Below are 13,272 nucleotides of genomic sequence, written 5' to 3'. Positions count from 1 at the left end.
TGTTGGAAAGGGAGGAATTTTGTCCCAAATTATCACCTCTTTAGTTCTCTAAAGCCATAACATTACTTTGACAAAGGAAAAGTTTTTCCTTCTACAGTGAGAACTACGGCTTAAAGTGTAAATAGCCTTGTGAAAAGCTAACACTTTGGGATACATTATCCCGTGCAAGGAATTCTTTGAAAGATGCTATGTTGGGGTGGAAAGGGGAGGATACTCAGAATAGGGTGGAGGCATCACAGATGGAAAAATGTGACAAGTTCCTGAAGATGGATGTCCCTGTTTTACATTTTGCCCAAAGAGAACATAGAGACTCTTTTTAAAGGGGACAGCATAAAACATGAACATTTGAGGCTTATTCCCTGTGGGAAAAATCATCCAAATCTATTCACTCATCTGATAGCTGTTGCTTGTTTTATTTTTCGTCCAAGGGAGGTGGTGTTGGACCGAGGTAGAGAAGACAGCGGTACACCAGAAATAACCCAAAGGATTGCCCCTTCTGTAGAAGGTCGTTAGACTTCATGATGCCTTTCAGCTGGGTGCTATACTTGCACCTAACTCTGGGGGCTTCACTTTCTATCCCTACAATTACTCAAACAGATAAAAGGCTGGACGTTAACATGTAGTTATTAAGAGGCGTGATCTAATAGTAAGGAATACCACTTCCCACAAGTCCTTCAAACAAGATTTATGAGGAGCTGGATTTGTCAGCATGTCAGATCTTTTTGAAACCCAGAGAGTAGAATGTAATCAATACCCTTGTCATAATTAAAGACCAGACTATATCCTTATACACTGATGCCTCTGGTACCTTAATCCTTAAAATATTTAGTGACCCTTGCCTCTTGACACAAATATATAATGACCATTTTAGATCAGGGTAACTCCCTTTCTTTGAAGGCAGTTTAGGGATTCCACAGATAGGCTTTGAACCTGCTAAATGTGTATGGAAAACTGAGTGAATTACAAATGTCTTTTTCTCAAAAGTGCGTTTCTGGTTTCTGTCAGATTCAACAGGTCTGTACCCAAGACATGTTCTGAACCATTGCTTATGCAGAGCTTTTAGTCTTAAAGAGGGAGAGTAAAAGAAGTGGCAGAGTCCAGATTTATCAGAACCCAATGCTTTCTTACTCCCTGGGGCATTTCCTAATACTGATCCTAAAATGCTCCTGATTCTGAGAACCTAGGGCAAGACCTGCCTTACAAAGGCCGGCCATTTTGCCTTATTCATAGGATCATAAACAAGAGAAGTGCATTCCAGGAAGAAGGAAGGCTGCTCAGAGTAGCAGGGGGCAGGGGCCAAGCTGCTCAAGTCACATAAACTCTAAGAAGCCCAGTCAGCAAAATAAGTCTATCTTCAATTCTAACTGAGTCTAGGACTCTGAGGAGCTGTGATTCACCCAGTTTTTCCTGCAAAAGGCACAGTCACTAAACTAAATTGTTGCAACTCACTTCCTCTTGCCTCTCTGGTTCACTCCACCAATTGTGGTTGCGAAACACATCTTAGGGAAGAAACAATATCTAAGCATTAAAAAGAAAATATCCCACTTTGCTCCTCTTCCTCCCTAACACCAAACTGCTCTTGCATACAAGACGATTTTTAAGTTATAAGATTGATATTAACACAATCATTGATAAAGAGAAAAAATCACCAACTAACGATGCTAGAATACTTATGCAAGTCCTAGAGTTAAGGGTCTCAGTGTGGACATCTTTCCAGAAATGGAAGGAAAACCAACCAGAAAGCTCATTACCCTGCATCAGCTGAAAAGCTAAGCCACAGCCATTTCCCCTAAAGTTCTGTTTCTGGGAGAATGAGATCTTCAAGAATAACTCTTGCCCCTTGATGAGGCAAAGTCAAACAAGAGTGATGGCAACAACTTGCAAACATGGTAATTCCTGCTCTAATTTTCCAGCACTTAAAACAAAATCCCCAGTCAATACAAAGTTTCTGTGCCTCTTGCCTGAAATCAACAAGAAACAGCTCACCTCCCCAGACTTTTCTCTGCCCAGTTAAAAGCAACCTGCAGCCCAGAGATTCAGACCTAGGACACACACATTCACAACTGTCTTGATCTCAGCAGTAACTGGGAAAGCTTTGTACTCAACTCCCACAACTTAACCTGTCATTTAACCCTTTCCACTAGTGCTCCCTAATCAGACTGCTTCCTGTCTTGAAACAGAAACCCATATAATCCCCACTACCCTCATCCCCAGAACACAGCCCCTAGAAAACCTAGCTTGTACAGTTTGCACATAGCATGCTCTCTTCGAAGACCCTGCACACAAATACACAAGACACAAAAAGACAGTCAAGAGGAGAGAGGGGTCTGCTCAAGAGGATAATTTTTTTTTTTTTTTTTTTCTGTGTGGACCTGGGTTATTTGGGGGTATTAGGTCATCTCTTAGCCTTGTAGTGTGATTTCTCAGCTGGATATATGTATGTGCAGGATGAAGGGAGTAGGAATAAGGGGTAAAAAGGTTATTATGTTTTTCAGCAGGTGAGGGTGAGAGGTGTAGATGTATATACCGCTGACTGGAGTAAGGCAGACAGACCCACACAGAAACAAGGCCTGGCCCCGCTGGCTTTCATATGGATAAAAGGAGGGGCTCTGGACGCCTGATCACTAAGTCTCATTTCCTCATTACTCTCTAACCCAGTGTTCACCAGAGTGTTTCATAGTCACCAGTTCTGTGGGATGCAAATAGAAAGGATACTGAGGTCAAATACATTTAGGAAACACTGCATTAATAGAATCTTCAGTTTGGTCTACTGCAGAAATTTTCAGAGCCTTTACTATGCTAAAATGGCCTTTCTCTATATATAGAGAGAAAATAGTAACAGTATGCAAAAGTGATACTCAAAATATTTAACAATTGGTATAGCATAGACTCCAACAAATCAGAATGGATTTCAGCCATAAACTGCCAGTACCACTCTCCTCTCGAGAATGGCTCAGGCTGAATATCAGCCCACGTAGGATGCATTGCTTCCCAAAAGTTTTGCCCAAAGAACTCTATTTTTATGTGCTATCTCACAGAACTGGTGAGAAATGCTCTGGCCACTGCTGGGACCTCATCTTTCTAGGGATGGCGTTAGGGCTCATGATTCTGGCCCCTGGGGTTCAGAAGAACGGCAGCCCTGGCAGTGACTCCTAGTAGCACCAGCTGAAAGACTTGACCATAGCTGTAGTGGAAACAGATTTCAAAAGACAGATGTTCCTTTGTCCCAGCTGTTCCGGGGACTTTGTCCCTGGTGGGTCAGCAGATGCCTGTCCAGGTGATGTTTTCGGCCAAAGCTCTTCTCACAGCGAGGGCACTGGAAGGGCTTCTCCCCAGTGTGGGTCAGCCAGTGTCTCACAAGGTGGTGCCTTCGGCCAAAGCTCTTCCCACATTCAGTGCACACGTGACACTTTGGCACAGGTGGGGCACGCTGCCGTTTCCTTGTGCCAGGGCTCTCTCCAACCTCTTGGCCCTTGCAGGATTTGCCTTCTGCATGCACTCTCTGGTGGCTGGCCAGATGGGAGTTGCATCGGAAATTCTTACCACACTCAGAGCACCTGCTGGGCTTGTCATGTAGGTGGGTTTTCTGGTGCCTGATGAGGTGATGTCTTCGCCCAAAGCTCTTCTCACACTTGAGGCAGCTGTAGGGCCTCTCCCCAGTGTGTGTTTGTTGATGCCTGGCAAGGTGGGAGCCCCACACAAACTGTTTCCCACATTGGGGGCATGTGTGGGGTCTTAACAGGGAATCCATCTCTGTGCTACACAGCAGGTTTGAGAAGCTGTCTTCCTGAAGAAAAGGGGGCCCCAGGAGCATTCCTCTGGAGCTCCTGTGCATGGAATCCCAGCTCTCATCATGCTCTGGGTTCCAGAGAACAGTATCTTCAGAAACGCTGGATAACATTCTGGGAGGTTCTGCTTCTAGTTCAGGGGTATCCCCCTCATGCTCACTTCCATCTCCTGTGGAGAAGGGGAAATACCAACCCCAAGAGAAGAGTCACAACATTTCCTAAGTCACAAATGAGGTTGTCTGATACCTGCCAGCGCCCAGACTTGACCCCAGAAGGGCTGAGAGAACATAGTCTAATGTCGTACAAGATAGTGCAACAGATATAGAGGTTAAAAGCCTAGGCTTAGGAGGCAGATTACCCAAGATGGAATCTCAGCTTTCCCACTTAACGTCTCTAAACCTTCATTTCTTCTGTAAAATGGGAAGAAATACCTCTCTCTCAGGTGGTTATAAGATAGATAGCACAGGACCTGCACATAGTTTAAGTACTTAGTAAATGGTATATGCTATTGTTATTATTACCATTATTTATTTACTACTATATATTACTATTAATCAGCATCTTTCTATCTAAGCATAGATGGAGAGGGTTACAGAATGTGCTGCAATTGTCACTGGCTGAATGACAACTGTCAGCAATCCTCAAGGCATTCCTGAAATGGGTGGGAGGTTGACAACAATATCAACAACTAACATTTATTGAGTGCCTATTACGTGCTTGGCACTGTTCTGTTCTAATATTCTAATATATTCGTATATTTAATTTTCACAATAATTCACAGATGAAGAAACCAAAGGGAGTTTTATTACTTTTCAAAGGTCCCACAAGTACAGTCCAGAATTCCAATCCACAAAGTGCCTACTACACCATGCTGCTACGCTCCCTTGCTTTTGAAGAAAAAGATCTCTAAACCTTTCGTCTCTGGAACTCTCTGAGGCAGAGTAGGGATGAGACGAACATGGAATGATGATGCCCTGAACTGTGAAGGAAATGGCTGAAAGCCTATTCTAGGTTCTTACCTGTATATGTGACCCTCAGAATGTCCCTCTCCTCTAAGTCCTGGGGGTCAGGGACCCATTGTTCTTCTCCTCCTTCTAGTTGAGAAAGCATGTCCAGTTTGGGAATTGGAAATCCTGCTCGTGGGGAAGGAAAACAGAGCTGTCAATTAGTTCAACAGCAATTCTATATTTCTGAAACCATCAAACAAAAAACTGTTTCCTATTGTTTGGAACTCTAGACAAAAGAAGGTCAAGAAAGAAACATCTCCCCACCCCAACCTCTTCCCCCACCCATCTCTGTTAAGTCCCTCTTTGCCTAGAAAATCACTCTCCTTCCCAATGAACCTGTTTTCTTCCACTCAGATTTTCCAGCCCAACTGGCCTTTCTGGGCATAACTTCACTTTAGTCCTCCTACAACAGTCCTACCCCCTGCATCCCTGTCTTCCTCTATATGGTTCCCAAGTTTACAAGGACCCGGTTCCAGTTCTCTCTGCTTTGTGAGAACCTCCTAATTCCCAACCAAGAAAAACCTCAAGTTCTGTACTCCACAATTCAGCATCAATTGCTTTTTTATTTATTTATTTTTAATGATGCTTTACTCTCTCATTCTCTTGGGATTGGCCCTAGTGTTCTTTCTCTGGCAGAAGCATAGACAGATTCCCTGCCACAGAAGGGGTTCTAGACAGACACTATCCAATAGCCCTGAAGCAGATGGCTCTGTCCTCCTAGAGTATAATCTTCTAGTGGCTGGAGAAGGTCATGCTTACTCAGAGAGACTACTATCCCACAGTTTTCTTGCATGACATATTCTCCATAAAAGTCTGTCTGAGAGGGGTCCAGGCTCCGCCACTCCTCCTGAGAGAAGCACAGTGACACATCCTTGATGGTTACCAGGCCCTGAAACAAAATGTAGCATCTTCTGTCAGCAGCTGTTTTTCAAGGAAAATGTGATTCAGTATGAAAGGCTAATTTAGTAGAGCAGAGAGGGTGAGAAATGATCTGAGAAAAGAGCTGCCCAGAAGTCCCTGGGTAGGGCACACAGTTTTGGTAAAGGGGAAATGAGGAGAGGAGTGAAGGTAGATGGTCAAGGAGTGAGTGAGTGTAATGTTACTGGAGGAATTTCCCAAGTGGGGCCATGAGAAGCTGGAGGCACCACAAACTCATCACCCCCTCTGTTGACAGGTGTCTACTCAGTCACTTCTCCCTGGCCTTACTCTTTTGAAGAAGAAATTGTGTACCATTTCCTCCTCCTTCCACTGGACCTTGCCTTTTCTATCAGCACAAAATGCTACAGATAAAACATTCTTTCTTGCCTCCCTTGCCACAGCATTAAAGATATGAGTTGGCTCACATGATCATCAATGGTATGTTCATCTTATAACTGAATAGAATCTATCCCTTTCCAAGGGGTCATAAGACCCTTGGAAAATTAAATGGAGCCACAAGAAAGGGAATTCTTGAGGTTAGGGTTTTTTGGGGTTTTGTTTGCTTTGTTTTTTTATTTATTTATTTATTTATTTAGAGACGGAGTCTCACTCTGTCACCCAGGCTGGAGTGCAGTAGCGCAATCTCGGCTTACTGCAACCTCCACCTCCCAAGTTCAAGCGATTCTCCTGCCTCAGCCTCCTGAGTAGCTGGAATTACAGGCACCCACCACTACACCCAGCTATTTTTTTGTATTGTTAGTAGAGACGGGATTTCACCATGTTGCCAGGCTGGTCTCGAACTCCTCACCTCGTGATTTGCCCACCTCGGCCTCCCAAGGTGCTGGGATTACAGGCGTGAGCTACCATGCCTGGCCATATCTTTATATTTTTAGGCAGCACAGTATGGTGGTTAGGAGCTCAGAATCTGAAGCCAAGTGATTCAGCTTTGCCACTTTCTCACAGCATGACCCTACACAAGTGCCTTAATCTCTCCCTGCCCCATTTTCTCATCTGTAAAATTGGATAACTTGAGCTGTTCTCAGAATTACATGAGTTAATATACATAAAGCACCCAGAAAATGGCATACGTGATAAGCACTCTGGGGGTGTACTCCTATTAGTACTAACACTATTATTATTAGCTTTCCACAGCTCTCCTATTGCCTTCTGAATCTAAACCTATTTTCCTCCCAGGTTCTGCCCCTCTTTATATCCTTCTTCCTCTTCTTTTCTGTAAATGTTCCATCATCCACCCAATCCTTCCACTTTAGGTTCTTCTAAGCTTTCTTCAGGTCCTCTTTTCCTAATCTTTCCAGATTTATTTCCTAAGGGAAGGTAATTATTCTTAAAATCCTCCTGTGGATAACAAACACAGCCATCCATTAAAAACCCTAACCTTGACTAGGCACGGTGGCTCATACCTGTGATCCCAGCACTTTGGGAGGCTGAGGTGGGCAGATCACCTGAGGTCAGCAGTTCAAGACCAGCCTGGCCAACGTGGCAAAACCCTGTCTCTACTAAAAACACAAAAATTAGCCAGGTGTGGTGGCATGTGCCAGTAGTCCAGCTGCTTGGGAGGCTGAAGCAGGAGAATTGCTTGAACCCAGGAGGTGGAGGTTGCAGTGAGCCAAGATCGTACCACTGCACTCCAGCCTGGGTGACACAGTGAGATTCTGTCTCAAAAACAAAAAACAAAGCAAACAAAACCCCAAAAAACCCTAACCTCAAGAATTCCCTTTCTTGTGGCTCCATTTAATTTTCCAAGGGTCTTATGATCCCTTGGAAAGGGATAGATTCTATTCAGTTATAAGATGAACGTACCATTGATGATCATGTGAGCCAACTCATCAATGGGCTGCTGCGAAAGCAATACAAAGGCACCAGTGATGGGACCACAGGAGAGGCCAAGGGAAGCAGAGCTCACCTGTGATCCAGCTGCAAGAAGTGCAGCTGCCATCTCCCAGTCTCCAGTGTTCCCCTCCTGGGGAATTGCAGGAACCCAGGGAGCAGACTGAGCTGATGAGGAGAGAGAAGAAACATTAGAGAATAACTATCTACCCTTTCTCAATAGGGCCTGGGCCCCATTTTAGAGAGGCTTAAGGGCCACAGCTTCTGTATCTATGCCCGCTGGTAAAACTCAAATGCGTAAATGTAGATGAGAAGGCCATCACTCAAAATGTTCTGAAAGGGTATCAGATGGCTTTTAGTTAGACTAGCTATAGTTTGAATTTACAGTACTTGAATGTAATTTTCATCTAGTAAAGTGCAGCTTACTGAGTGAGTTATCCAACAGTAATCAGGTTGCTGTCATTTCCTTCATCTCCCTCATTCAGTATCACTAATTATGCATTTGTATGTGGAGGGAGTAATTATGAAGAAACAAGAGAAGCCCAGTTGTATGGTTTGCTGAATTCAGAAGCCTATTTTGTACCTCTGACCAGGTCTCAAAAAGAATGGGCTGGTCCTGGTAAAGTTTATGCTATTTAGTCCATGGCAATTTGGAGATTTTTAGCCCTACTTCTGGAACAAATATTAGGAGACTACGCACTGTGCTTCCCACACACTGTGGGCTCTCACCCTTCTCCTGAAGGGACTGTGGCTCCTCTTCAAGGTCGCAGCACAGGTGCTCCAGAGGCCCTGGTGCTGTTCTCCATGGCCCCTCTTCCTTGCTTCCCCTTTCCACCTGGGGCTCTGCTCCATCCAGCTGTACATTGATTGATTCCCATCCTGTCCCCAGAGCTGCTGTCTGTTCTGAAAGCATTTTTGCTGCAGACCCAAATTGTGACCTGGAACAAATTCATATCAGCAATGCCCATGAAAATGGGAAAAGAGTGATATTCCTAAGGGAGTTATGAAGAACAGGCCCAGGGATAATAGATGAAACTAGATAGGAGGAGCTTGCTGGAAGATGAACTTTAAAAGCTTGATGTGTTCCGATCAACTGAGCCTGCACCAAGCTTCCTGGAGGAACTAAGAAATTGGCAGGTGCTATGTAGCAAAGCCACTAACTGGTATTTTGTGGACCTCATGATGGAAACAGAATATACCTGAAGATTAGAAGAAGTTCATTTAAAAAAAAAGAACTGTCCCAGAAATTCAAAGGCTATCCATTTAATTTCAAGCACATGAAGTACAGGAAAGTAAGCAGTTTGGAAACATACAGGAAGAAATACACATAGACCTGCACTCAACAAGATGGATGTAATCACACAGAAGATTTTCTGCCACAAATCACAGTCTCATCAGTTTAGAATGAAATGATTACTGTAGGTAGAAGTCCCAACCAAGGGGCGTATTTGTATCATGAGCACACACCTCTTTCATGAGGCTGAGCCAAAAGGTACCTCACTTGGGACAAGCCTCAACAAAAAGGCAATGAGAACTGGTAGTAAATACGGTAGAAAAACTAATAACTTGGAAAGCAGGTGTAAGACTCCAAAGTAACCCTAACAAGTACGAGAAATTGTTGGTCAGTGAGGAGCTGAAGTTTAATCAGGAAAAGTAAAAAGGAACAGAAAGAGTTTGAACCAGAGCTGGAAAAGGGGGAAGAAGTACTGCTAACATGACCCAGATGAACAAACCTGTTTGTCAGGCACCAGTCAGATCTCGTTAGAAAAATATATTCAGTTTGAAAGAAGCATATGGAGAAGCCAGGGTGTGTCCATCAGAAGACAGGAAAGTCAAGAAAGGGATGGGAAATACAGCCACTGGGAAAGTTAAAAATGTCGGATGTAGTTTTTTCGGTCTGGAGAAGGCTGATGAATGATGTTACTAATGAATAAAAACAGAGGTCCCTTCTATCTCTACATAGGTCAAACAGAAAAAATGGGTCTTGATTGCAAGAGAAGAGATTTAGGTTATTACTATTTTTTAATTATTAATAATCCTGCAGTGTACAAAACCAGATAGTGGGCTCTTCTTTTTCTTTGGACATCTTAAGAGCATGATAGATCACACTTCTGTTGTGATAGGGCTTTATGGCAGAGAAATAATCTGAGATCTGAGAATCTCTTTCTGCTTGGCAACATATTTTGGGTATTCTTATTCAATAACCAAACACTCGAGTCCGTGAAAGACTTCCAAGAGCAGTCAGAAACTTGGTAACTATCCTGGCTTACTTACATCCTTTTAATAACATTTGCAAGAACCTTGAAGGCCAGGGTAGGTAATGACAGATGTCAAGTCATCTATTTTCTTGCCTATTTGTCTTTGACAAAAGAGGTAGGTGGGAACCCTAAGCCAATGCACAGGAAAAACAAATTCCCCTTTCATCTCAAAAGTCCAAAGATGGCTCAGGGCCTCATGGGAGCACCCTGGAGGTTTCCTTTTCAGAGACTTTTCATGAGAAAGGAAAATTTTTGCTAAAGCAATGAAGGGAAACTTCCATTTTAGCTCTCTTCTCTGAATTCCAGCTCTGTATCCACTTTTAACACACAGGGCACTAATTCCCCCTCTTCATCCCATCTTTCTGGTTCTCTAGCTCCTGTGCAAATCCTCCCTGAAGGCTTTACCTCTAACTACATATCTGGACACTTGTCTCAAACCCTTTCTCCATCTCCCCCAGGTAGCAGAGTCTCTTAATAGGAAGCCTCTTTCTGTAGAGCCCACTGGGCCAGCTGTTAGCCTTTCTATACCACTGATAGAAATCCGTGGAAGTGCTAGCAAAAATCTCAGCAAAGGATGGGATGGGTACCTGTCCTCAGCCTGCATTTCCTAAGATGTTCACGCAGAGCCAGCACCTGGGCAGTTAAGGTGGTAGCCCTAACCTCGTTTCTCCTGGTTCCAGGATGATCCCATGCCCACTGGAGTCTGCGTTCTAGGGCTTTCATTTCCCCCTTTTCTTCACACATACGGGTAGCAAGGGACCTGCAAAAGGAAGTTTTTGCAGCCAGTGCTGATGAACAGAAAAGGGGCCATGTTATAAAAATGAGTAGCCCAAGGGCACACGGACGAGTTGTGCTCCGTCCATCAGAGAACCCTGGCCCCTGCCACGGGTGGGGCATGGGCGGGACGGGAGCCTGCTCAGGGGTAAGGTTGCTTCTTCCCTCCTTCTTGTTGTCACAGTGCCCCTGGAAAGGGTCAGATTTCAGAGAATCCGAGCAAGGCAGAAGTGGAGCAGGGGAAGTGAGGTCAGAAAACAGGTTTCCCATTAGCTGGGGCATGAGCAAGTGAAGAGAAAGGGAGCCACGGGGTAACCTGTGCGCGAGTGACAGCGGCGGAAGCCCGCAGGGCCTGACAGCTGCGATGGGCACGGGGAGACAGGGCGAGGGGCGGGCACAGAATGTCAGCGGGGCAGACCCCCGGGAAAGGCAGCAACCCGGAAGCCGCGCCGATCCTCCTCCCCGCCCCCATGGGTGACCGAGCCCCCACCCGCCGCCCCGGGAAGCCAGGAGTCCCTCCCTCCAGCCGCAGCTCCTTCCAGCCCGGCTCCACTCACCCCCGGTCGGCTTGGCCCGCGGCCCGGTGCCTCCCTCCCGGGCGCCGCCTGCCCCTCCCCTCCGCCCTCCGCTTGCGTCTGGGAGCCGGCGGCCGGCGCAGCCAGAGACAGGCGGAGACGGCGGCCCGGCGGGCGCGGGCGGGGCGGGCACAGGAAATCCCCGCCCGCTTCCGGGGCTCGGCGGCGGCGGAGGCGCGGGGAGTGGGAGGGAGGGGCGTGGGAGGGAGACGCGTGGGAGCGGGGAGGGGCTGCGGCAGAGGCGCCCCCGAATTGGCCGAACCCGGGACCTCCGTGCCCCCTGCCTTGGGGAGGGTACGGCCCGAGGCGCTTGGAGGGCGGTGGGCACCGGGATCGCAGCCTGCCGTGGCCACTTGCCCGCACTCTTGCCAGACTGACCATTTTCCGCTGTGGCTACGGGGCCTCCCACGGAGTTGTGTCCTCAGGGGTTCATCAGTTACCTGGAATTGCATAACGGCCCGATACAGGCCAGACCGAGGCCGAGAGTGATTTCTCCAGACAAGAGTCTGGAATTCCTCAAGTAGCTTACTCTCTAGTTTTCACAATAGGATAAAGGGCTTGAGAGACACTGAAGAGGAGTCACTCATTCTGCCTAAGGGGAAGTCAGGTTGCTATTTAAAGTAGGCCTTGCGGCTGCTGTCCAATTTGCTGGAGCCGTAGCCGCAGGTGACACGTGAGCTCTCCAAATGTGGCTGGTCTGAACAGAGATGTGTTCGAAGATTTAGAAGATTTAATTTAAAAACTGATATTTTGGGTATATTGGGTTAAATATATTAAAATTCATTTCACTTGGTTTTAACTTTTTAAATGTGGCTACAAATAGTTTTAAAATTACAAATATGGCTTGCATTATATTTCTGTTGGATAGTGCTACCTTGGAGCATTAAGATGGATTTGACTGGAAAAGATGAGAAGGGCCTACAAACAGTGAGTAAACCCATTACGGTTAGAATCTGTTTATAACCTACAAGTCACATTCACTTTCCTTATTTCATTATTACAACAATTTTGAAAATTTTTATTTAGTAGACTTAAAAAATAAGTGACTCACTTAAGGTCATATGTGACAACCATTCCTTTAATACATATTTATTTTCTACATACGCCAGACACTGTAACTAAATGCGGGAAATTAAAGAAAGGATTCACAGTCTGGGGAACCACACGTCAACAAATATTTGCAATAAAACATAGTAGATGCTAAAACAGAGGAATGTACGCTGCACTTGGAGCAAAGAGAAGTGAGCATGTATGCGACGGAGGTCAGAGAAGGCCTCCCTCTGACAGAAATCGTGAGGCAGAGAAGAGTTGGGAGGGCTCTGTAGTGAAAAAGAGGAAAATGCAGTAGACACGCAGTTGGGAAGGGTATAGAGCATATTCTAGGAGCAGATCATGGGGGACGTAGGGGGAGTAGTAGAGCCAGAATTTTTATCCCGGGTCTGGAACTAAGTCCAGGGATTCTTTTCACTTATGCTACCACTGGTGATAAATATAAGATGTGTTAATTGGGGTAGGCTAGCAAAACCAGTATCTCGGACCTTGATTCCATAAAGGCTTATGTTCATACAAGTCACAGTGTGGTAACAAGTTGGTTGGGGCCAGAGGGTGGGGTCTGTACTTCTTGCATTCATTGAAGGACCAGGCTTCTTGCATTTGGTGGTTCTACCATGCCCTGAGGCCTTGGTAATGTAGCCAAATCTGTGGCCCTCAGATAAGGGAGGCTAGCTGTGGTTAACTTGTCAGAGATATTAGGGGCCAGTCCTGGAAGTGCTGTGTATCATTTTCACCCCAATGCCTTAGCGGGAATTTATGCGCATGGTTACATGGCCCCACCCAGCAGGGTGGCTGGGAATAAAGTATGTGTGCGTCCTAGAAAAGGAAATGGGGGCTGATGGACACAGCCTTGCCTCTGTCACGCAGAGTTAAATTGAACATAACCAAGTACCTAAACCTGACTTTACCTGAAAAGAATGTTTGGAAAGAACCGATAGATATTATAATAGCTCAAACTCTCCTCGACTGTTTTGGGAAACAAATCAGTGTGAGATTGTTTCCTTAAAAAAAAACAAAACAAAAAAAAGGCCAGGCGCAGTGGCTCACGCCT

The 13,272-nt window shown here is 45.6% G+C and overlaps 1 protein-coding gene across 4 annotated transcripts; it reads right to left on the bottom strand.

Annotated features, from left to right (window-relative positions):
* Positions 1-300: 300 nt before the first annotated feature.
* Positions 301-11,577, bottom strand: ZNF641 (zinc finger protein 641). Of its 4 annotated transcripts, XM_011987640.1 has the most exons (7): positions 11,151-11,255; positions 10,407-10,579; positions 8,291-8,499; positions 7,638-7,729; positions 5,555-5,684; positions 4,808-4,921; positions 301-3,957 (listed from the first exon to the last, which is right to left on the bottom strand). In XM_011987640.1, the coding sequence occupies exons 2-7, from the start codon at positions 10,421-10,423 to the stop codon at positions 3,203-3,205; spliced, it is 1,317 nt and encodes a 438-aa protein (XP_011843030.1). In that variant the 5' UTR covers positions 10,424-10,579; positions 11,151-11,255; the 3' UTR covers positions 301-3,202. The 4 variants fall into 4 exon arrangements, with proteins under 4 accessions (XP_011843030.1, XP_011843031.1, XP_011843029.1 ...); XM_011987641.1 differs by lacking the exon at positions 10,407-10,579 and having other exon boundaries at positions 11,151-11,274; XM_011987639.1 differs by having other exon boundaries at positions 10,407-11,151.
* Positions 11,578-13,272: the final 1,695 nt, after the last annotated feature.

Source organism: Mandrillus leucophaeus, unplaced genomic scaffold (assembly GCF_000951045.1).
Source record: "Mandrillus leucophaeus isolate KB7577 unplaced genomic scaffold, Mleu.le_1.0 Scaffold313, whole genome shotgun sequence".
Lineage (NCBI taxonomy): Eukaryota > Metazoa > Chordata > Mammalia > Primates > Cercopithecidae > Mandrillus > Mandrillus leucophaeus.
This window is presented reverse-complemented; position numbering and strand designations above follow the sequence as displayed.